Below are 25,009 nucleotides of genomic sequence, written 5' to 3'. Positions count from 1 at the left end.
AAAACAAAAGAATTATTCGTCTTACAGTAAACGTCAAAAAATAAATTTATTACTTGCCCCGTAATTAAAAAAAAACTTTTATGGTTTTCTTACATCCCGATACCCAGATTTTTCCCATTCTGAGAGGAAAATTCAGTCAATTTTATCTTTTTTTCTTGATCCGTTGAGACACCTGTAGCTATCCCACTTGCTCCAAGTGCTTAAATAAGAATGTACATTTGGTATGGTAATAAAGAGAAATAAAATGTCACAGCTCTACTACTCTTGATATATAAAACAGCATTACGACACAGTGACTAATCTGAATTACAATTCATGCAAACGAAATAATTGGCTTCGTCCTTAAGTTATAAACTGTAGTCGCGTACGGCGTACTCGTAATTCTTTTGGCACATGATGAATTCAAGAACCGGTTTTATAAACACGTCGTCTTTAAAATAAACCGGTTTTAGTCGTCAAACCGGTTTTCGGTATCATTTCCACTCGTATGTTATGAAAAAATATTATTAATGCAATGTCTGTGTTGATGCTTGGTCGTTTGCGTGGGTTTGTATAAAAAAGGGCGCCATGTGTGTCCGCATACTAATAGGTCATTGTTTGTATGAATGAATTAAGGCGAGCTTGTATGAATTTAAGTATGTTCTGTTTTAGAAGATAAATTTATGGGTATAGTAAGTCCAGAATTTAGTGGGTCCAGTTATATCCGCCTTCCTCGATTGGAGGGTGTTAAGAAGATGTTTTCAATTGAGGTGTATTTTATGCCAAAATTAGCAAACGGTTTAATATTGTATAACGGGCAACTGAAGAATGGTCGTGGTGATTTTATTTCGTTGAACTTAGCACGTGGTCATTTACAATTTAGATTCAATTTGGGAAGCGGAATTGCGAATTTAACGTAAGTGATTTTTCGCGAGACGCTAGAACTTAATTACTCGCTATGTTTCTCAAATGTTGCAGAACTAAAGAGACTGTAAATATTGGGAAGTGGCATTGGGCCCGTATTTTCCGAGACGGACGAGAAGGAATTTTACAATTGGATAATTCTAGCATAGTTCGTGGTTATTCCGGCACGCCACTAACAGAACTTAATCTGGAATTGCCGTTCTACATCGGATCTTTATCGTAATAAACTTATTTCTAAAACGGTGTGGCTCGATCATCGGTTGATGTTGTATACGTTTCAGGGAGTGGGATGAAGTGCATCGTTTATCTGGCGCATCTAAGGGATATAAGGGCGTAATACAAAGGATTCTCCTAAATGGAAAACCCCTTCCCATTTCGGCTAAATTGCCGGATTGCTCTTTTGATTCTAATAGAAACGGATGCGCATTCAATGTCGGCTCATATGACGGATTACCATGTCCCATTTCCAAAAATCCGTGCTTAAATAACGGCCTATGTGTACCAGAACTCGATCAGTTTATATGCAAATGCCCTTCTAACACAAAGGGAAAATATTGCGAGATATGTAAGTTAGTTCAATCCCCTCTAATTTACGATTGCCAAAGAAAAAATTTCAGCTCAAGAGGAAACCCCTGCTATTAAATTCAACGGTGTCACTTTTCTCCAATTTAGAAACAGAGGATACAGAAGGTAACAATTTCTCTTTTTATTACTAACCAAACTAACCCCGACTATACTAACAGTTACAATTTAACAATAAGTGATGAATATCCCGATAACGAAGATGACGATATTGACAATATTGAAGAGGATATTGTCGACAATAACACTTACGACGCTTATGATGATGAAGAATATTACTTCGATTTTTACGACACTACTAGGTAAAGTCACTAACAACTAACAAAAACTAATCCCGTCTTACACATTCGATTTTTTCTACTCCAATACATTTCAGAAGAAAACCGGAACGTGGCAACAGATACGAAATAAAATTGCGCACCTTTGCAACCGACGCTCTTCTCTTATGGAGAAGTAAAAGTAGAAGTATAAAAGAAGACTATTTTTCTATAGCTGTTGTTAATGGATATCCTGAAATTAGTTATAATTTAGGAAAACAAGATGTGTTTTGGGCAATCAGGTATTTTCGCTTTGCGTTTGGTTTGATGCGAAAGTGAATGTTTTCAGATCGAAAACGAAAATAGACGACGGCAAGTGGCATACAATTCAAGTAAGGAGACGGAAACGAGTAGGTTTTATATCAATCGACGGGGAGCCGCCTATTAAGGGTCTCTCAAAATACGGTGCCATTTCATTGAGAACGAATTCTAAATTATGGATAGGTATGTAGACTATAACTAGGGGAAATTTAAAAAATATATACTTATTTTTTTAAAGGTGGTACGACGAATCTGCCCCAAGGCCTACCTTCGGCGTACTACAAAGGCTTCGAAGGATGCATTCAGCATATTTTAGTTAACGCAAAACCCTTAGATATGGTTTCAAATAATGAATTAAATAAAGTTAACTTCTGCCACGATAACGAAATTTAACTGATGTAAATTATGTTGCACGATGCAATATTAAATAATTTAAAACTGTGAGACTGATATATTGTACTCCTCAATTTTCCATTTAAAGAAGTTTAGCTTAGAGATGATGTTGTATATAAATGTACTGTTAATACAGTTTTATGTAGCAAGTTTAAAACACTGACTGCCAGTACAATAATTACTAACATATATCAATTGTATGTACAAAGTCAATGCTTTTATTACTGTTTTGAGAAGCTTTTTGCTTGATTTTTCGAATGTTTTCAGTTATAATTATTAGTGACTGGAGACATTGGAGCCAATTAAAAGTGTACAAATGTGTTTTGTTCCTAGTAGTTGTAATTTGGATTAAAACATATCTTTCGATGTTGGCAGTCAATGTATTAAATAGACGAAAAACTACGATAAATAGGAATGTTTTTACCAAGCTGTTTGTATCTAGTCTTGTATTTATTTCGGAATAAGGTCTTGGATTTTGTAAAGGATAATATAAAACCTGCCATTTCTAAGTTCTCGAGGACTGATACCTACTTTATCGATAGTTGAGGCTTTAAATTGATACTTATTAATGAATGCTTAAATAAGAAATGTGAACTTAAAAGTTATTTGTATGGCCAATGTTGAAATTTATTATCTTGAAAATGTTTAGATGTTACCCGATTCCAGTAACAACTGTGTGAATTTAATATCTGTAAGTACTGATTATGTCGAATTACTTGTTTTCTGGCAATAATTTTTATGATATAAATATAAGAGGAGTTAATATGCTTGTATGTTATGTAAATAGCCAATATAAAATGATAGTTGTTTTAGGTAATGTTAATTTATAGTAAAAATTTTATTACGTAATTAAATAGATTCATGAGCTAAATTAATTATAATTATAAGTTTTGTTTAGTATACTGATTATTTTCATTGTAGACCTCTGTACTATAAATGCTATAAAATATATTTTTTTCCTACTACTCACGAGTCTTAATTAATTTATAGTCTTTGCGCAGGCGAGAATATCCTTAAAAAAAATCACCCCAATACAAATGCGCATATTTGACGACAAAACGAAAATTTTAGACAATAATTTAAGTCAATCTATTTTTAAGAACCAAATCTTAATTTTTAGAAAGTTTTGGTAGTGTAACAAATTGTTATAACACAAATTAAAAATACACAATCCTGTAACCTTTGTTTACGTAGTCTGAATAAAAAGTATTTAGAATTGGAAATCGTTACTTTATTCAAAATTTAAAAAACATACAATAAAAAGAAAAGTTGGGAAAATTTCTTAAAAACAGACTGGTGGTTCCATCCATGGGGAGAAATCCAGCACTACGTGGTACAATACAAAGGTAGCTGCGCCCAGTTGCAAGACTCAATCTTCTGGTCAATAGATGGCGCAACGATGTCGAATTCCTACCTATAAAAAACCAAAAGCTTTTGACAAAAAATAAACAGAGTTCCCCTGAAACATGAAAAAAAAGTTTGAGCGTAATTTAGGTCAATTCGGTGATTGACCGAAAATTGCTTGCCGAATTTCGAGTTGTGGTTAAACTATAGAGTTAAAGGGCATCTCTGCCACAAAGTTGACTGTGAACTACCCTTAATAAAATGGCAGACTCTCCCACCCTAACAGTTTTTCTAACATGGCCGCCGTTGTGTTGTAAACAGTCTAGTTTAATTTAGTCAATGCCTGTAAATTTTGATTTTAACACAAATCTAAGTTAGTGTTTCGTGTTTTTAATAATATAGTTGTAGAATAAAACGCATGGTTTATGATACAGATGTCAGCTGTTACACATTCGGTACCAGGTTAGTATTATAGGATTTTTTCGTATTGCCCTTAAAACAATACAATCCTCATTTTACTTGTACCCTTTAGCTAGAAATTGTTTTCCCGGAAGAAGCTCCCGTTTCCTTGATATTTGTTATATGTATTTTAAATTTTGGCAATTTATTATACCAATAATACATGAATGTGACTAATGTCATTTCCATGAATTGCCCCCCTTTTTGGGGCTATTTAAAGCTGCTTGGTTTAATATTTTGGCTGTTCTTTAAGGTGCTGATCCCACGAAGTGTATCCAAAAGCGTAGAGCTGGAAGCATAGGGTGAGTTATGGCTACATACATCAAAATATCTTATGTATGAATATTAATCCTGTAATAAATATTTATGAATGTGTGTTGCATGATTTTGTGTAGAGTTCTACAGTAAGTGTGTTGATGTAACGCCAGATGTCGTCGATGACATACTTAGTTAATTATTGTTTTTAACTTGAAATTTTCGGCACAAGCTTGGAATGGAAGTATCTACAAAGAAAAAAAAAGATACCAAAGTAGAGTGTTTTCGAGAGATTCAATTATGATAAGTCCGTTATTAGGTCTTATCAGTTAATAAATAGCGGGTAACGCTCTCACTTATATTAAAAATGGTACGATCTCGTGTTTATCGTGTCTTACCAGCTTCATTATTTTCTTGTTATTAGATTGTAATTTGTACGTACGTGTCACATTCTATTATAAAGTATCAAAATTCTAATCTTATCATTTCTATAAAAAATAGGCAATTAAAAAAAAACGGAAGAACTAAGGGAAGAATAAAACTTTGTTATCTGCCTCATCTTCATAGACATGTCATTTGTAAAGCTTTAGATGATCCCTGGATATTTTGAAATGCGAGGCAGTTAGACGGATATCAGACACAAGAGTTTTGTCTTTCAGAACAATAATTTAGCAAGATTGTATCTTGGTGTTTCTTTTTTAACGCAATTGCTTTCAAAGAGATAAGAAGATTAGAGTGTGTAGACGGACAGGAATTATTAACGACGGTACAAAGGGACAAGGTTTTGTGACACGGTAAAGGTGCGACCGTCCCTACAATAATTCAGAATATTCTTTTATTTGACGGATTAGTCAAAGAATAACCTCGAAGAATCATTTACACTTTTATAGCCGATCCTGGGGAGTAACCGAGGGCGGAAATATTTAACAAAATTCTTGTAGTCTTAAGAGATTCATCATTCCCAGCGACCAAAACACGACAGGTGATAAATTATAACGGTACTAGACCCGTAAACTACCTGCCTATCTTAACAATAGTTTACAACTCGTTGAAAAGGCCCATGTTGCGGTGGGCCATTCATACATCGAACCCGATTTCATACGAAGCTTCATTTAATTTTGATTTCGACACAGGACATGTCCTTAAAACTCGATTCTTTGAATTGAAATGTTTCTTTGTCATTCTACTGTTTACCAATTTATCACCGTTACTGCACGAACAATCGAGACTACCAATGTCCAGCAAAAATGGACATTTTCTTCCATTTTTACAAGTGTTCAGAAATAGACTCCGAGGTTTGTGACCTCACTTTTAATCAAATAACGTGCACGTAAATAAATCTTTAGCTGTGTAAACAACCCCTGCGCGCTGGAGGAAAATTATGTTCTCAATGTACTAATCAAGGTTAATAATTCATAATTGATCATCCCGGAACGACTTTTTTCGACTGAGATCAGTAATTAACAATGACTAAAAAAATGATTAAACAGTTAAAAATGACGCAATCATGTATTAGAAATGTGTAAGTTATTCCGAATTGTATAAGGTCAAATTGAACATAACTACTATTTTTCCACTTGAATGAATTTTGATTTATCTAGTCAGAACAATGGAAATTCAAATATTTATTTGACAACATTTTAACGGCCAAAAGTAATAATTGATATGTTAATATAATTGATTGTTTTTATGCATGCTTTTCTAAGAAAAAATAAAACGTATTATGTGTTACATTTTGTGATAACAAATTGTTATTATAGCTGTAAATGTTTTATGGTTTCAACAAATTACAAAACGTAATAAAAAATTGTGGTTTCCTGTCCTTTATTTTTAGGACATCCCCGCGTTCCGTCTATTTTGATTACAATATAGGAAACAAATTTTTTTCGATACTTTTCTTATATTCAAATTACTTTCAATTTTAAGTGATGAAATTCGGTTTTATTACCAACTTCCTTGAGTATTTGCGGTTTTCCAGTGACTTGAGATACTGGTCGGACCTATCTAGTAATTATTGTACTTTTTTGCGGTTTCAATTAACGTTATATGTTCCAAAAACAAATATGCACATTAATTTGTGCAAATTTAGAACTTGATAGTCATTTTTATGACACCTCTTGAGCACTATTTAGAAGCTCTCCGGTCATAAAAAGCACTTTGTAGCAAATTTCTTAAATAAAAACCTGTAAGCGTTACGACTATTGATTTTTCTTGACGAATACATCAGAGCGACTTAGCTGTTAGATAAATGAAAAGCTTTAGCGCAACTTTAAACACCCAAATAATTGAAGAGAAAACGCATGGGAAAGCGCCGGGCTATACAATCATTTTTATCAAAAATAACAGATGTACTTTTTCTATTTTTAATTGACGTGTTTACCGACGGTTGTCTTCAGTCAGAAAAAAAATGAGTCTTTGGGGGTGTGAGATCAAGATTTATTTTACCGGATATAAAATAAGGAATAAGTTTTGCTTTTGTTGCTTCTTTTATAGTTTTATTATCTTGTGTGTCATACTGTCACGGGCCAAAATTTGGGTCCCCTCAATCACTCGTAGAAGGTAAAGTGTAAATTGGGGTGTCAGTTGTAGATGAATGAGTACTCACTGTCGTGTGTTTCCCCCGTTGGTCACATGTACACTAGGGGTTGTGAAAGCGCGTAGCGTGCGTATGGATCGCGAGTTCTCACTTCGACCGGCGAGGAGGAAACCTCCGAGGGCTGTTGAGCACTAAGCTCGGCCAGAAAGCGATGATTCGCGGCGGCTGCGGGCCCTTGCCTCGAAGCGGGCGGCGTACCTGCATGTAGTTAAAATCTCGGCATACCCCACCAATGCTCATCTCTCCGACTCTCCCGTCGGCCGTAGTCATGTTGGCCGCCATCGTCGCATCGTCAGTCCGCGACAGTGTTTTGAGCGCGTCGTTCTGTGCCTCCCGCCGGTGCCTCCGTGCCATGTGCCTGTCGAGAGAGCGGAAGTACGCCACTGATCGTTGCCCCCTGTGAAGACGTCGCGACGCCACTCTGTTTCCTTACTCAGGGTGCAGAAGTGCCGCTACAGTGGATATGTACGCGTATGCCGGGGGCGGCCCCCCGCACTATGCGCCGCCCCCCACCTACCTCCAACCCCATCCGCCACCGCCACACCACCCCCAAGTCGCACCCGTGCCCATGGGCCAAGAACCCACCCCAGTCGCACACTACTCCAAAAGACGAAGGTAACACGTGACAAGCAACAAGCGAAAGCTTCGCATACCCTAACAAAATTCTACTGCCACCACATTTAGCAAAAACAAAAAATTCAACATACCCATTACTCTTCGAAATTTTCTATTTCTCTATTGCCATTCACAAAAAAAGATGTACATAATCTAAAAGTTGGAATAAAATTAATTACAAAAACTTAATTCGATAATTATTTTGACCCTAACTCAGCAAATTTTTGGAAAATATCCTCAAGTGGCTTTAAAAAATAACGATGTAATAACAGTCTACTGCAAGATAATTGCTGCGTTTTAAAGAGAAACTTTAGAAACCTCAGAATCTGTTGGGGCCAATTTTATATTTTGTTTATTTTCTGCATAAAAAAATTCTTACAAAAATATAAAAAACGTTAAACTCGAAACAATTTTGTTTCACAAAAATATACTAATTGTGAAGCAGCTGTCTTAAACACCATGAAGTATAAATTGCTTTAATTAAAAAATTACAACGTTTCATTAATCTAGTCCAAATATATGTGCCACTAAAATACTTCTATATTATACTACTAAAAGTAGTACATGTACCATAGATTTTTTCTGTTACTAAAATACTACTATGTATGGTAACGTATTCAAAAAATGATATTTTTCTTTAAATTGAATAATAAGTGAAATTCTCCATTTTTTAAATAATAAGAGAAAACAATAAAATGGCTAGGCAACAAAATCAGTGCTTTAATCAGATTTTGTTTTGTGTGCACATTTCGTAAAATTAAAAAAATAACATCTTTATACATAATTGAAGTGAAAATTTGCATATGGATTTTAGTAACAGTAACTAGAAATTTGATTTTAAATAAGGAAAGCAAAAATATTTGAGATAATATTGAGAACATTTGAAGAAATGCTTTCAAAAGTTGTAAATTTTCGGTTGCATAAGCGGCAAAATAATTGAAACATTTTTAAGAGAATTTGCTTTAGAAATGTGGGGATACTCCCAAGGACCTATTTTGGATCCAACTTTGTTCTATTGTTTCATTTCAATGTCTATTTTTTGCGAACATACCTCTACCGATGTTTACTTTATTTCACCTTGTATATACTTTTTATGATGTGCTAAATCCGTATTATGTGTATAATAGAGTTCATTAGATGTTGTTCACCCTCTCTTGTAAAATTCAGTGGTGCAGGGAAAATGAATACCAAAAAAGTAAAAGAAAATAGGAAATTTATTCTTATTCAAAGCTTGATTAAACTTGTATTATATTTATGGTTAACAAAACTTGAACAAATTTTGACAAACTGTATATTAAAATCATTGTACTTGTTTTATCACTGGCCCGCTTCTTGGCTCTGAGCACTAGGAGTCGATCGGTCATTTTATCAAAGCTCGCTGTCACGTGGCCAAGTATCTAAAGCTCTTAAACATAAATTTTCATTGCTAAATTAAGCACGACAAAGGGGAATCTAATTTAAAAATAGCCCACCCTTAGAAAGTTTCGGGGGTTAGTTGCCAACTAAACCTTGATTTTCTTAAATAGCAACAAATTTTCCATTATGATCTTGTCTGGTATTTGCGTCAGACGAAAATTCATTAAAAAGACATTTAGATTTCTAAACAGATTTGTTGTTAATTTGCAATTGTTTTGATATTCGTTTCAATTTTGAAGGGTGAGCGTGTGGATTCGTCGTTTTCACTATCCAAAATATTTTTTTATGGGCTATATATCCCTCGAAGTTTATCTTGCTGACCGTTCATAAATTTTATACTAAACTTTGGAATCGGGTCAGGAATGATAAGGGATTAGATTTAGAAACACTTAACAAGGAGATAAAATTACGGAAGAACAATCAGTTGCTTTAACTCGAACCATTTTAATGAAGGCGGAATGGATGTGCACCGATAAATCTGAATCATGATGTGATAATAGTCGACCTTTACCGTTAAAATTCAGTTTTAATTTGTAGTCGATATGATTTATATTGGCCGGCTGCAATTAACTTCAACGATAGTTCGTCAAAAATAAGGGTTTAAATGATCAGAATTCTAGTAACGTTAGTTTTACCTGAGAAAGATTTTTTTAAAGCGATAAAAATATTTATGCGTGATGCGTTTGGTCTTTTATTACTTTATTTACATGTTGTCTCTATCTCATTTCCTGCAGTAGTAAAATCGTCTACATGTTTTGGTAACTTAAGTCCGGGTTGACGAAGGAAGTCGCCAATGAAGTTTCGTCAACAATGCCCAAAACCCCATTTTACTCCTTAAATTTATAGAACATTACCTGAACTTGTTCCAACGTCCGACTTTCTCGGGTACACAAATTCCAATACTATTGTTGTGTCAAGCCTATAATGGATAGTTGAGGGAGTTTCACAAGTTTTTCCAAACGCGGCCGAGTTTGCAATTGTAATTTTCGTCGATATACCGTTCCATCTTTTTTCGCGAACAAGAATGCTCGCTTACACCAGCTCCGATTTCATTTAAAAAATACTAGTTGTTAAGTCAACATTACAGCCTACTCGGGCAAATTATTGTTTCAAGCTACGCATTTGTTTAGTCTTCTCTTGGGGATTGTTACTGCAGCGAATAACTTGCCCTAATAAAACTACATTTTTTTGCAACTTGTCGCTAAAATATTTCATGAGCTTGCAGTTCGCAAGTTATTGGATTCAACATTAAAGAGTTCAACTAAATTATCATTGGATAAGGAAGGAAACTTTGGTTTTCTTCCACCCTCACCCTATACTCTAAAGGGATAGTTATGTCGCCGATTTGTTACATTTATTGCTTCTACGTCGGCAATTTGACTTTGTCATTCCGTATTTCCAAATGCATTCATTGTGTATAATTAACCTAATAAAGGTGCTGTTTATTAAACATGTGTGTAACTAGCACGAACAGAATGCTTTATCAGCTTTTCTATTCGGCTCATTTCAAAACAATGTATTTTAATCATACTTCTTATCGAAGGTTTTTCTTTTTTCTGCCAAAGTTGGCTATTTGACCTGTGGTGAAAAATGTTTGGTCCTTATAACGGCACGAAGATTTAAGAAGCCATTAGGTTTACAGTTAGGCAGTATCTCGGCTGTCGCGTTTTAAATTGAAAGTAGCAATTAAAAAAATATAAGTTTGTGGCGGTGGTATCGTTAAGTTTGGTGGCGGCATTGGGTTTATCAGTCCACGTCTGAGCTTTATCGGTTGAAAACCTTTTAATGAGTAAAAATGGCGCTAGGTTTCGAAGGATTCGTTGCCGGAATAGGGAATTCGGCAGCTAATGAAGACTAAGTTGTCGAGGGGTCGATCGGTGAAGAACACTAGCAAACAGAGTGCATTATTTACCTAAAATTTTGCAGCAGAAAGGGCGCATGGTATCTGCTATTTACTGTAGAGTTACTGTGTTGCAGTTCTAAATCTGTGTTACGTGCTACGATAGCCCGATAAAGGTCTCATTAGTAAACCGTAAATCGGACGATAGTGTGCCCCGCACTCCCGGCCCTCAGATACCGCCATCATTCCTAACTCTCCAACCCCATCGCGTTACTCGCTTTATCATTTATAGCAACCGTTTCGAACGATATCACCGATCGGGACGTGCGAACCTCCCGCGATAATGGAGACAATATGGACCAATTGCCGACCATCATCCATTTTATATATCTATTTCAACAAATTGCGAACAATTACAATTGGCTTAAGCAAATAAAACACTCCCACGTAATGTTCCAATCATACGAAGGATTTTTTTCCAAAACGATTTAATCTGTTTACCGATCTTGCTATTTCGATCGAACAATGACGAACGCTGTTGTAATTCGTAATTATAATATTTATAAACATATTAGAAGTATGTAATTAAAAATATTCCGATGATGTAACTGACATTTTGTATTCTCACAACTTGTAAATATCTTACCTCCGCTGCGGGGCTCTACAAAATTAGTTCTCGCTTTATGCTGGATCTCCGACGAGTTATGATCAAAAGGGTGGTCTTTGAACTCCAACACAATCAAAGATCGTTCAAGATAATTACTTCACCATCGATCGATTCTTTCAACTTTTGTTACTTATGGAAATAAAAACAATTTGATTTTAAAAATGGAGGATGGAAAGCAACAAATGTAGTTACTTTTTTATGTTGGTTTAGTATTCGTTAAGGTCATTCCGTTTATTACAACATAAAAAGTAATGGTTCAAATAAAACTATGAATATGAGATACTACAATAATGGCGCTTGATATTTAAAGACACGCGAATCGTTGATACGTAGCAAATGGCATTTAACTATTTGTTGGATCTTTTCACGTTATTGAGGAAAAAATTCATGCCATGTGCCACACGTCAAACTCTTTGTAAGTTTCATGTCGTGCTAATATTGGATGTATAATTGTTACGCTAAGCAATGGTCATCAATAAATGCTTTAACAAAGACTATAGTTTTCTAACCTACATAGTTTAGTAGAAAGTATCAATTGGCGCCACAAATGAGTCCCTATTCTTCTAAATTATTGTTACTCTTTTGATCCCCGAAAAAGCAAACACTGTGTGATTAATGGTACTCGTAGACCGTAATCCGTAATTATTAATTATAGTGTCGAAAAATAGCTGCTAATTATGACAGAATCATTAATTGTTTGTTATCTCTCAAGCTCCTGACAAATGAAAGCATGCTTTGATTATGCCTATAAAGAAGAAAGATTCCCACAGCCGACACGCGTCGCCTATTGTGTGATTATTTTGGTTGTCGGAAGGTGTACACCTTCCGAACGTATCAATTTTGGTGGACGTAAATGCAAACTCATGTTCTGCTTGTTGTTATGTTGATAATTAATTAACAGACAAAAGATCGACTGAGGTTGTATTAGATGGGCATTAAACGATTGCCTCTGGCCAACGGGAGCTCACACGAGTCTCTCCCGTCACGACGCACGTTCATGCTTACCCTAATCAAAAATTTAGCATTATTGGAACATTTCAACCTGACTTAAACCCAACTCTTTGCCCCTTTCAGGTCAGATGAAGACGACCCAAGCGGCAGCAAATACACAAGGATGGAAGACGATACAATACAAGACAAGGAGCGTTTTGCAAGGTAACTATCAACTCTACGAAAGCAACAACAAAAGTCGTAAAGTTCGAACAATCGCTCGACCGAAAAATAAACCATTCATTTTTAATTGCTTGGGGATATAGAAGATCGTCGAAAAATTACCGGCTCAATATCTTCATTTCTATTGAATCGATCGGGAGAAATATGATGACCACCATGGAACAATGCGGCCTCGAGCTCTAATCCAAATTACTAAATTTTAGATGGAACCGATTCAGTGAATTTATTACCAGTCGCTGGAAATGAGTTCAGCCCCATCACGTTGCATTACACATGTCGTGACAACTTGACAAATTTTATATCATTTTGTTCGTCTCCGTAAGACAAATCAAATGCACTAAAAAAAAATTCAAAAAGTCCACACAATTTAAACTAAATAATGTTTTTCTAATTTAAATGAATTTAAAATACTTTAACTTTAAAAAATCATCACTCAATAACTATTAGGCCGATTTCCTTCAAATAAAGACCATTCTAAAGGGATGGACTTGCCCTTTAGAATGATATGTAATTTGAAATTGAATATTGGAACAGTGTTCGAGGAAGTTCGAAGTAAATCGAAGTAATCTAAGAAAAACCCTACGAGTAATTTTTTTTTCTTCATCACCATCGTGTAGAGCATCTTTTTATTAGTAAAAATTCAAATTTTTAAAATCATATACCGAGTAGTTTTTAAGATATGATTTTTTGAAGTTATGGTTTGCTATTCAGGTGTTGCGCCATATAGGAGAAATGCAAGTTAATCTTACTTAAAATTGCATTTTCATAAAAGTATTTGTTTTAAGGCTCTTCTTTTGATTAAAAATGGTCAATTGCCCCTTCTTTGTTCTAATTAGAATAAACAAAAACTATTAATTTACTTAAAACAAACAAAGAGTACCTGCGTACTAATTAAAGCAAATAGAGTTTTTTTTGTTCTACAAATGATCACTGATCATTGAGCAAAAAGGATCTAGAAGTTTAAAGCAGTAGCCTTAAATATAAGAATAAATATTTTTCAAATTAAATGACTTTCCATTCAGATTCCAACTTGTTCACTTTGTTCTAGCTTTCTGAACTTTTGTTTGAAAATGTTCTCAGCAAATGCTTTTTCATCACTTTCTACTGATGTTGAATGCAATAAGTCAGTTGCTTCGTGTGCAACTGTTATCACAACAACTACTACCTACAAGCTAACTGAAGCTAATCCTAGAATGTACCAACAAAATAAATCAGGTGACTTATTGCATTTAACATCACTCGAAAGTGATGAGAAAGCATTTGCCCAGAACATTTTCAAAAAAAGTTCAGAAAGCTAGAACAAAGTGAACAAGTCAAAATCTGAATGGAAAGTGATTTGATTTAAAAAAGATTTGCCCTTATATTTAAGACTCGTGCCTTAAAAACTTCTAGATCCTCTTTGCTCAATGATCATTGGTCATTTTTACAACAAAAAAACTCTTTATTTGCTTTAATTAATTAGTACGCGGGTACTCTTTATTTGTTTTAAGTAAACAAACAGTTTTTGTTTATTGTAATTAGAACAAAGAAGGTGCAATTGACCATTTTTAACCAAAAGAAGAGAAACAAATGCTTTTATATATTTTTTATATTTTAAGTAAGATTAACATGCATTTCTCCTATATAGAGCAATGCTTGATTAACAAACCATAACTTCAAAAAATGATATCTTGAAAACTACTCGGTATATTTGTTTGAAAATTTGGATTACAATAAAGAGATGATCTACACGATGGTAATGATGAAAAAAAAATTACTCGTAGGATTTTTCTTAGATTGTTTCGATTTACTTCGAACTTCTTCGAACACTGTTCAAAGATAAGTTTGCCAATATTCAATTTCAAATTTTATATCATTCTAAAGGGCAAGGCCATTCCTTGTTATTGAGTTATTGAGTAATGATTTTTTAAAGTATTTTAAATTCATTTAAATTAAAAAAAAATTACTCAGGGTTTTTCTTAGATTACTTCGATTTACTTCGAACTTTTTCGAACACAGTTCCAATATTCAATTTCAAATTACATATCATTCTAAAGGGCAAGTGAAGGAAATCGGCCTATTAGTTATTGAGTAATGATTTTTTAAAGTTAAAGTATTTTAAATTCATTTAAATTAGAAAAAAATTATTTTGTTCAAAGTGTGTGGACTTTTTAATTTTTTTTTAGTGCATTTGATTTGTCTCACTGAGACGAACAAAATGATATAAAATTTGTCAAGTTGTCACGACATGACTTTTTTTGTCGCCTTGTGTTATTTTATGTTCTATGCGCGAACATTAGTTGTAACGATATACTAAAGCTTATGGTCAGTTGCCAAAAGTCGGTTCTCTGACCTCGGGTCCGCTTCCGCATGTCTTTTGTTCTTGGAAGAGTATTTGGTGCGGGTGGTCGCGAGAGATTTCGACGGCCGGCCAAGACGGTGACGTTCTCCTCTCCGAGCGTTGGCATTTGGAGAGCGAGCGCTGCATCCATCGGAGGTCGGCCAGGGCCGTGCATTAAAAGGGAGCATCGTGTTCCCGAGCAGTCGTGACCCGCCGCGGGGGAGGCGACCATCGACCACAGAACACAGACCGTCGACCAGAGGTTCCCACGCTGCTGAGTCTCCGTCCCCGCCCGCTCACCCAGTGGAACACCAGCGAGCTCCGCTCTTGCGATCAGATCGTACCTACTCTTACATTTCCTAGTGTCCCAATCTTCAATTACGGCCCCTAGACGAATTTTTTCGCGACCAAATCGATTTGCCAAAGCTGGATGGGAATCGGCCTTAAGCCATCAATACTCTCCAATCCGACATGCACGAAACGAATCATTTTTTTCGCGCTCTATACTACATTATCGGACGCTCAAAAACTTTTCAATTTGTTGCACTTTTTTATGACACTCACTCAAAACGGACCTTGGCTGGAGCGGACTGACGACAGCCAATCAACAACCAATTACAGGACTCAATCAAGAATTTACTTTTTTTCGTTTATTTTCGTTTTATTTATTTTTTAGAACATTGATTCTTTTACCGGAACCAATAAACAATATTTATATTTTTATTTTACTTTTAACGGCCGTAAGATAAAATGACCCACTTTTGAAGTTTATTATTGTTTTGATTCTTTTTTTATTTGGTGGCATAGCGATTGTAGTTGCTGACTTTGTCTTTAGCGTGCGACATTTCGCAATATTCTTCAAAAGTGTCGTCACATGTTGTCAACAAAATTGAATTTGATGCTAGGACAGGTGTTTTGTCTTGTCATGTTGAAAAAATGTATTATTTGCTAAAATCCCTGCATTCCGTATAAAAATCTCGTGATTGTGTGAATTATTATCAGCGAATGGTAATAGGAAAGGAGTATTACATGGCTGGTGATTAATTATAGGTATTAATCACTTTATAGTATGAGATGGGTGCAGGCAGTCCATTTGAAATAAGACTTATAGAATTGCAAATCTATTGTTGTGTTTTTCGAAATAGCTATATTTATTTTTATGTGGTCAGGCAATATCGCAATGATGATAATGCACAAAGTTCGTATTTATAGTTGTGTGAAAGAGTAACTGAAAGTGGAATATGTCATGGCCAAAGAAGTGAATTCCAGCCCTCCTGACACGGAAGGCAAAAAGAGGATATAAATTGAGCAAATTTGGTAGAAAAATGAGCTCGTTACTTAAGATACTCGTCTATAATCTATTCGAAGTTTGGTTGTAATTGGTTCAGAAAATTGAAGTTGAACGTTTTAGAAAGTGCCAATCATCAGCATGCGATATTTTCAAAGCGGTTCTGCATTACCACTGCCTACTACTACTCCCTGATGGTTAAGTAATCGTGAGAACTTGGTGAAATATTTAGCATAAATGTTAATTGCCTCTAAGAGAAAATTTCGAAAAGCTCGTGGCAAGTCTTATTCTTGTATGATTTTTCGCATGACGGCTTCAAATTCCGAATTTCATAAAGTCGGTAAAGACGGGTGTCGGTGGCGATGGAACATAATGGGACCGAGTAGATGGTTGGAGTCTGCGATTATGTGTGCCTTTGTAATCTCCATTACGACCATTAGCCGGTCTGCGGCTCTGTGGTTCTACCGCCGTAGCGGCTGATCGGCCGCGACTCCACGTCTGTAGGGGTAATCATTGTTATTTAGTTTCTCCTCAATTATTGATTATTTACCGCAATACTGATACTTTTAAAGAACTCCACAGACTTAGATGAAATAACATCGTTACTCATTACTATTAAACATCTATGCCAGCTAGGGCGTTAAAACACCGTTAAGGTACGAACGCTAAATAATTGCCAACTTGTTATTTTCATACATGGGTTATTTGCCTAATTACAAGCAAAGGCATTACCAAGCCACGCTTACTTATCATCAGGGACAACCCACTATCCCAAGAAACTCTTATCGGGCTTATAGTACAACCATGGTGGTAGTACAGTATTTGGCGCAAATGAGGAGTATGGGGGCCCGTTTGCGACATGACATCAGTGATATCGATTCCGGCAAGTTAGTTTTATAGTGTCCGGATAATTTACTCGGCGGCAAAGTCGTAAAACGTTCAACGGAAATACCGGTAATCTCACTTGACGAACCGAAGCGTCGCCGCTCTTTGGACCTATAAAGTGCAGGACATGAGGCGAGTCCTGAAATATTCAGCGTTTCCTTTTGGTAAAGTCTTGAATGAATAGTTAGTTTTAAGTAGTGATGGTTTACTTGGGAAAAAAAATGTAATGACCTGTGACTTTTCTTGCAACTTACTGTAGGGAGAATCATTGCGAAATTGAGCGCCGGAGGCGGAACAAGATGACGGCCTACATCACGGAGCTGTCGGACATGGTGCCCACCTGCAGCGCCCTCGCGAGGAAGCCCGACAAGCTCACTATCCTCCGAATGGCCGTAGCCCATATGAAGGCCCTCCGAGGTGAGTATTGCCCGAATTGGGTGTCTTGATGAGGAATCTGGGAATTTTCCCGCAAGGACCATAATGACAAAATCGCAGCGTCCGTAACGGTGGTCTCGACGCTGGTAGCTTTATGTACCTGGCGTAGCTGCTTACACGGCCCGTGCACAAACTGATGCTATCATGTTAGTTATGGGCCACAGAATGCTCACTCTCGCTAACCAGGATTAATGCCCTTATTATTTAATCGTAAAAATAACTAAGGCGAAAACATCACTGCCGTGTTCTCAGTGTAATACAAAAACATGACTCTCTCTTTTCTTAAACAGATGCAATAAACTTTGCTTTTCATCCACTGATTGCATCAAATGTCTTATCATTTCCAGAGGTGGAATTGACTAAAGAGAAGACGACAGCAACGTGTTCTTTGATCTGCGAAGATCCCATTAAAAACTCTGGCCATTTAAACGGTAATGAGCAGACCTTAAGTTTGCATGTCATTAGACACATTACCATGGGCCTTTTCTAAATCCACCACCCACCAATAAAACACTCATTTTGTAGGAAAGGTCCATCGGGTGTGCCTGTATCTACCATTTTTTTGTACTAATACATATAACAAAATTTTAGTCGTAGATACATGCCGTAGCCACTTTACCGTTTCTCTATGAGTGTCATCCTGTCATCGGCATCTATCTTAGACTACTACTATAGGAGAGTTCATATTATTTTGGTACTAATGTTGGTGTGGTTTGATTGGTAAAAAGTTTGATGCGGGTTGTATTGTGTTGAAAAAATAGGGGGATTATCTCTACTAAAGCAATATAAAAATACTATACCTCGTCTGGCCGAATTCCCCAACACGAAACGTTATAATGATGGTTTCTCGAATAGCTATTAAGTAATTAGAGTGATTGTACGTATCAAAATATAATTTCGATATTAATAACTTTGCGTGGTGAATGATTTGATAATGATAAGTTTCGAAACGGCCGACGGAACGTATGTTCGGTACAACAGAAGGATGGTGTGGCTATGGAAATTGGTGGTCATACAAAGGAGGCAGTGCGTTCGAAACTAATTTTTATGCAGTTAGCGTTTTGCATATCCGATAAAGGATTCCAAGAATGGTCGCTAAAATATTTGTTTGTTGTTGGAATTGTTGTTTCATTCAATAAATTATTACAAACGATTCAATTATTTCAACAATTCTAACCGTTTTATTTTTTATGGAATTGTTTGTTGCTAAATGTGGAACGTATCGTCGCTATTATTACAGGTATTTCCAAAAGTACCGATTTTATACAGCCGTCCATAGAATATAAATTACAAAACAATAGACGACGTCCGTTTTAACATGAACACCTTCTTGAATAATAAACGATTTCTAAATAATTCATCTTTAACTGTTGTAAATTTTCCACTTTGATTTGCGTTGCTTTTTCTTTCGTCAGTAGAAATCTTTATTACGAAAAGGTTACAAATAACTTGAATACGGTTTTTCTAATTTATTTTTAAGTTACTTTAGAATTGCCCAGATGTTTGTTACTTTGTAACTTTGTGCTTGTATTTCAGAACATGACTTCATGTTTTTCCGTGTAATATATAAACAATAGGAAACTGTTTTTCCTTCTCTTTTATTTGACGGAAACCATATTCATACTCAATTCTGTTTAATTATTCAACTTATCACTCGCTCAAAAGGGAATTAAGTAAATAAAGGAGTATTGACATTTCTTAACGGGTAATGGTCCTAAGACACGTAGAGATAAGGAAACTTATCAGATTCCTTGTCATCGCATATAAATTTTTTTGACACTATCAACAGTAAATAAATGCCATATTAAATTTTTTAAATAAACTTGAATTAAGAAAGAGCTTTTTATTTCTTTAGGGACGGGTAATACCAGTACTGATGGAACGTACAAACCTTCATTCCTGACCGATCAGGAATTGAAGCATCTTATTTTAGAAGCTGCCGACGGATTTTTGTTCGTTGTAAGCTGTGATACCGGAAGAGTAATATATGTTTCCGATTCAGTCGCTCCTGTTCTTAATTATTCACAAAGCGATTGGTACGGATCTTGCTTATACGACAACATCCACCCTGAAGATGTCGAAAAAGTCCGAGAACAGTTATCGACACAAGAACCTCAAAACACGGGAAGAATCCTCGATTTGAAGACCGGTACAGTCAAGAAAGAGGGACATCAATGTATGTATTAACTCGAATTTGTACATATTTTAGTTATTTTATTTATAGCGTCCATGCGTCTTTGTATGGGTTCTCGGAGAGGTTTTATATGCCGCATGAAAGTCGGAAACTTGACGCCGGAAAACATGGCAGTAGGTCACTTGAATAGATTGAAACAACGAAATAGTTTAGGACCTGGGAGGGACGGTCAGAATTACGCCGTTGTTCACTGTACAGGCTATATAAAAAATTGGCCGCCCACAGGTAAGTAAAATACTTTATACTAGATATTGCTCAGCAATGTAAGGTCACTCTAAATCGGGAAAAATATCAGACATGTTCACAGGAGTGCAAATGGAGCGCCAGGCCGAGGACGAAATCCACACTTCGCATTGCTGTCTTGTTGCCATAGGGCGACTCCAAGTGACCTCAACTCCCAACACTAACGACCTGTCAGGATCAAACAGTGCGGCCGAATTTATCTCACGACATTCCATGGATGGTAAATTTAGTTTCGTCGATCAACGAGTTATCGGTTTATTAGGCTACTCTCCGCCTGAACTCTTAGGAAAAAGCTGCTTCGAGTTCTTTCATCCCGAAGATCAAACTCATATGAAAGACAGTTTCGAACAAGGTACACAACAACACCAAAAACAAAACCGTTTTGACTCTCCCGTTTCAGTTTTGAAACTAAAAGGACAAGTCTTGTCCGTAATGTACAGATTCCGAGCCAAAAACAGGGAATGGGTGTGGTTGCGCACCAGCGCTTTTGCCTTCCTCAACCCCTACACTGACGATGTTGAGTACATCGTCTGTACAAACACTACAGCTAAATCACTACATAGTGGACAAGAAGGCACCACTGAAACTGAACAAGTTGCCTACCAACAACCGGGGCTCGATTACAGTCTGCAACGTAGAGACACGGGAATCTACTCACACATGTTGCCCTCTACACACATTCAAAGTAAGTACAAACATAACGGTAAATGTGTGAAAGGAAATCATTAGTCGGTCATTATCATTACACGCTCTTTTTTTATTAATTAGCTCATACTTCCGAAAAAACGATAACAGTTAAGGTACTCCACGAATCCTTGGCACCGATTGTAGAAAAATAGATCCTAGAACAAAATTTATAAACGATTTCGTCATTTCGGTTTTATCTAAGTGTAATTGGCACGTGTTCCTAATATAACTTCTGAAAATACTCTAATTTAATATAAAGTAGTTTTTATTTTTTACCAATGACTCATTTCTGTTACAAATTACTGTTATTAAACACTTTTTGTGAAAATACGACTTGACGAGGCTTCTACTCACAATTTTTTCTAACCAACCAACTAAAAGTTACGCTCTTTATTACGTTAAATGGTTTGGTATTAAATATTGAATTAAATTTTAGTATACTCGTTTTCGAAGTAGTTGTTGAAAGGGATCATTTTAAGGTGGCAAAATGCAAAAATTCAAACAATTCTAATCTCAATCTTCCCCATAAATTATTTTTTCAAATAAATTTGTTCCCCAGGTAGCAAAAAATAAGCATAGGGTAGCAAACAAAGATTTTTGTCATTATTGATGTAATTAAATTTGTTCTGAATGACATTGTGTAAATCCGCCTTTAAGTTAAAGGTGCATTTAGACTTCTACAACCTACTTGATGCACATTAATTTGAAAAAGAGTATAAACAAAATACAGTGCGATCAAAAAGTCTTTCTATCAAGTAGGCGTCCTGTTGAAGACGTATGTTGTATGGCAGTTCGTATGTTATCTAGATGTCAAAAAAATATTTTATAAAAATTAAAGTATTGAGCTAATTAAATTGAATTATTCTATGAAACGTCTTACCACGGTTTCCTGTCATAATTTACATAAAAAATATTTTGACAATTTTCATTTGTCATAGTGACATTTTAACTTACACAGACATACGTTTTAAATTTCTACGCTTGCTTGATAAACAGAGTTTTTGATCGCACTGTATTAGTTCTCATTGGCAATAAAGAGACTTAGAATAAGTTTCTAATTCTAGATATAGTTTAAAAACAGAAAGAGTATTTTAATTGTGATTTTGTCACTAGCATTGATTAGATGCAAAATAAGAAAATAAAAATACAGTGCGATCAAAAAGTCTATCAAGTAGGCGTCCTAGTTGAGGACGTATGTTGCATGGCAGTTTGTATGTTATCTAGATGTCCAAAAATTATTTTATAAAAATTAAAACTTTGAGCTAATTAAATTGAATTATTTTATGAAACGTCTCAAAACATCCTAAAATGAGATTTCGTTGGTGTTTATTCATCAAAATCGTTCACCACGGTTTCCTGTCATAATTTACATAAAAATTATTTTGACATTTCTCATTTGTCATTGTGACATTTTATCTTAAACAGACATACGTTTTAAATTTTTACGCTTGTTTGATAGACAGACTTTTTGATCGCACTGTATTAGTTCTCATTGGCAATAAAGAAATTTAGAATAAGTTTCTAATTCTAGCTATAGTTTAAAAGTAGAAAGAGTATTTTAATTGTGATTTTGTCACTAACATTGGTTAGATGCAAAATAAGAAAATAAAAATATAGTGTGATCAAAAAGTCTTTCGATTAGGTAGGCATCCTAGTTGAAGACGTATGTTGCATGGCAATTCGTATGTTATCTAGATGTCAAAAAAATATTGTATAAAAATTAAAACATTGAGCTAATTAAATTCAATTATTATATGAAACGTCCCAAAACAAACTAAAAGATTTTGTTGGTGTTTATTCATAAAAATCGTTCACCACGGATTCCTGTAATAATTTACATAACAAATAATTTGACATTTCTCATTTGTCATTGTGACATTTTATCTTAAACAGACATACGTTTTAGATTTCTACGCTTGCTTGATATACAGACTTTTTGATCGTCTTGTATTAGCAATAAAGAGATTTAGAATAAGTTTCTAATTCTAGATATAGTTTAAAAGCAGAAAGAGTATTATAATAGTGATTTTGTCACTAGCATTAGTCTTTTGATTAATAATAATAAGGTTTGTTTCCTCAGTTGGTGATGTAAATTCGTTTTGTTTCAGACCCTCAGCAGACGGCGCGCCCCAGCAGCGGACAAAATGTATACAGCACATACGAGCCAACGGCGTCCCCCATCGCTTATGGCTCTCCTCAAGCGACGGCAAGCAGTAGCAGCGCTGGGGTTTTGGGGCGTCTAACGAAAGGTAGTACTACGAGTCCGACGCCCGCCGCCGCCGCTTGGACATTGCGTCAAGCCCAACCGGCAGCTGACGGTTATCAGTACAACCAGCCGAGTCCGCGTTCCCCAGGCCCCACCTACACCCAATTGAGCGGGGGCTCGCGTGCCAGCGCCGCCCCCGGCCCGTCCTACCAGTGGAACACCTGGCAAGGCAGCTCTAGCCAAACCTCGGAATCCGGGGGGCCTGGCTCAAGTGGCTCGGGGCCGCCCCCGCAACCACAGCCCCACGAGCTTAGCGACATGCTGCAAATGCTTGATCAAGGAGGCGCCGCTTCGTTTGAGGATTTGAACATGTTCAACACTACTTTTGAGTAATGTTGGCATGGGAAGAACATATTTTATCGTGCAACTTCAGCAATTGTTTTTGAACTGATTATGACCCATTGTAATTTTTTTCTTTTTTGTTATTGGATGTATTGTCAATGTAGTGCTAAAGTGTATTTATTTTGTAAATTAAACAATACGATTTTAGTACACTTATTTATCATGTTATTTTGGGTTTGGGGTGGGAATGGCGACTGGTGACCTGCAAGCTTTTATAACCGTGTCTAGTCAACCATGACTACTACAAACATCAGTGATACGCTTTAAAGTAGGTGATTGTTAAGTAAAATCAAATATTTTACTTTAGATTCTAAGAAACAAGCAATTTATCGTCTGTTTTTTTTTTACTTTTTTGTAAATTGGCAATTGTTACATGCGTGCCATCAACAAAATAAACTATTTTACCTTAGTTGTATAGTTTTTAAAACTACAATCGCATTTTTATTACGTAATGATGAGAATTGTGTATGGATACAACAATTTATTTCTTTGTGTAACATATTTCATGTGTAAAGAGAATAATACTATGAGAACTCACTTAAAAATGCGTAATTCAATTGAAAGTTATTTTAATAACTAATAATGCAATTAAGTTGGTATAAAAATCAAACATTTTTTTTTAGTTGTAAAAGGACTATTTGACCAGACTAAGTGATCGGAGTGAGAGTACTAGGCAACCGGAGTTGGTCAATTTGACCACCAAATAAATTTAATCCTCTTACGATAAAACTTGAGGATTAAGGAGGAGGAGGATTAAGAAGACGGGTCAATTCGACCACCAATACCTGCGGGGGGTTTGAGAACGATAAGTTTGATATTCATAATTTAGCTAAACAATAAGAGATGGGTAGCAAGGTAGTGGTCAAATTTAAAAAATTCAATTACGGTCACATTTTAGTCTTTCAGTTTGCTTTGGCGGAAGCGACTTGATAGTAGCAAATCAAGAAGGCAAGAAGCGCAAAGTCGAAAAAATGTTGAAACAAAATAAATTATGTTAATCAAAAAAATTCATGAATATATTGTAAAAACAAAATCTAGATTCACAGTATGCAATTATTTGCCAAATTCATTGTAATTAAATAAAATAAAAATGTTTTAGTTTTTTCTTTATTTTATTTTCTCCAAGGTGTAAGTCCAACAGATTTAAACTTTCTGTTTAGTACCGGTTTTCATCTTTGCTAAATTTTAGCTACATTGTGTCTCCGGATTGGGTTTACAAGAGGAAAAAAAATTATTGATTTTACGCCAAAACTGCAAAGGAAAAACATTTTTTGCTTCACCTAAAACGAGCAAATCTGTACTTAAAACTTCATTATTCTGATTCAGTGAAAAAAAAAGTTAGTTTTTTTCTTGATTTTGGACTTTTCACTTACTGCTTTGTAATTCCTCTCACATTGGCGGTTTTATTTATTTGACAACTATGTCACTTTGACAATTAATTTATTAATTAAATAATGATAGTTCTTGTTAAAAATGACTGGTTTTTATCTTAAAGCTGTTTCTTTGAGTTGCTATTTATTAAAATTAT

At 35.5% G+C, this 25,009-nt stretch overlaps 2 protein-coding genes across 20 annotated transcripts in view; both read left to right on the top strand.

Annotated features, from left to right (window-relative positions):
* Positions 1 to 3,421, top strand: part of LOC123006256 (agrin-like) — a 104,756-nt gene extending 101,335 nt beyond the window's left edge. For 11 of the 12 annotated variants that reach the window (XM_044400598.1, XM_044400603.1, XM_044400597.1 and 8 more), the window contains 8 exons: positions 652 to 895; positions 958 to 1,122; positions 1,185 to 1,468; positions 1,521 to 1,593; positions 1,647 to 1,787; positions 1,862 to 2,044; positions 2,092 to 2,246; positions 2,302 to 3,421. In XM_044400598.1, coding sequence (XP_044256533.1) covers positions 652 to 895; positions 958 to 1,122; positions 1,185 to 1,468; positions 1,521 to 1,593; positions 1,647 to 1,787; positions 1,862 to 2,044; positions 2,092 to 2,246; positions 2,302 to 2,456 — 1,400 coding nt within the window. In that variant the 3' untranslated portion in view covers positions 2,457 to 3,421. The remainder of the gene's footprint in view (positions 1 to 651; positions 896 to 957; positions 1,123 to 1,184; positions 1,469 to 1,520; positions 1,594 to 1,646; positions 1,788 to 1,861; positions 2,045 to 2,091; positions 2,247 to 2,301) is intronic. The other variant, XM_044400599.1, reaches the window with a different exon arrangement.
* Positions 3,422 to 3,907: 486 nt separating this feature from the next.
* Positions 3,908 to 23,633, top strand: LOC123006875 (aryl hydrocarbon receptor nuclear translocator homolog). 8 transcript variants are annotated; one of them, XM_044401770.1, is made up of 9 exons: positions 3,908 to 4,262; positions 4,513 to 4,561; positions 12,723 to 12,803; positions 17,574 to 17,731; positions 19,605 to 19,925; positions 19,974 to 20,168; positions 20,239 to 20,538; positions 20,587 to 20,871; positions 22,982 to 23,633. In XM_044401770.1, the coding sequence occupies exons 1-9, from the start codon at positions 4,226 to 4,228 to the stop codon at positions 23,470 to 23,472; spliced, it is 1,917 nt and encodes a 638-aa protein (XP_044257705.1). In that variant the 5' UTR covers positions 3,908 to 4,225; the 3' UTR covers positions 23,473 to 23,633. The 8 variants fall into 8 exon arrangements, with proteins under 8 accessions (XP_044257705.1, XP_044257704.1, XP_044257706.1 ...); XM_044401769.1 differs by having other exon boundaries at positions 17,571 to 17,731; XM_044401771.1 differs by having other exon boundaries at positions 17,561 to 17,731.
* Positions 23,634 to 25,009: the final 1,376 nt, after the last annotated feature.

Source organism: Tribolium madens, unplaced genomic scaffold (assembly GCF_015345945.1).
Source record: "Tribolium madens isolate multiple individuals breed KSU strain unplaced genomic scaffold, Tmad_KSU_1.1 Scaffold_2;HRSCAF=44;Tcas5.2_LGX, whole genome shotgun sequence".
In the NCBI taxonomy this organism is placed as follows: domain Eukaryota; kingdom Metazoa; phylum Arthropoda; class Insecta; order Coleoptera; family Tenebrionidae; genus Tribolium; species Tribolium madens.
The sequence above is the reverse complement of the archived record's forward strand: the minus strand, read 5'-3'. Positions and strand labels throughout refer to the sequence as shown.

Excerpts from the sequence above, each read along its gene's own strand:
- LOC123006875 (XM_044401766.1), top strand. The coding sequence starts at position 7,584 with ATGCCGGGGGCGGCCCCCCGCACTATGCGCCGCCCCCCACCTACCTCC. Across the intron at positions 7,726-12,722 it reads CACTACTCCAAAAGACGAAG|GTCAGATGAAGACGACCCAA; the intron begins GTAACACGTGAC and ends TGCCCCTTTCAG. Across the intron at positions 20,169-20,238 it reads AAAAAATTGGCCGCCCACAG|ACATGTTCACAGGAGTGCAA; the intron begins GTAAGTAAAATA and ends GAAAAATATCAG.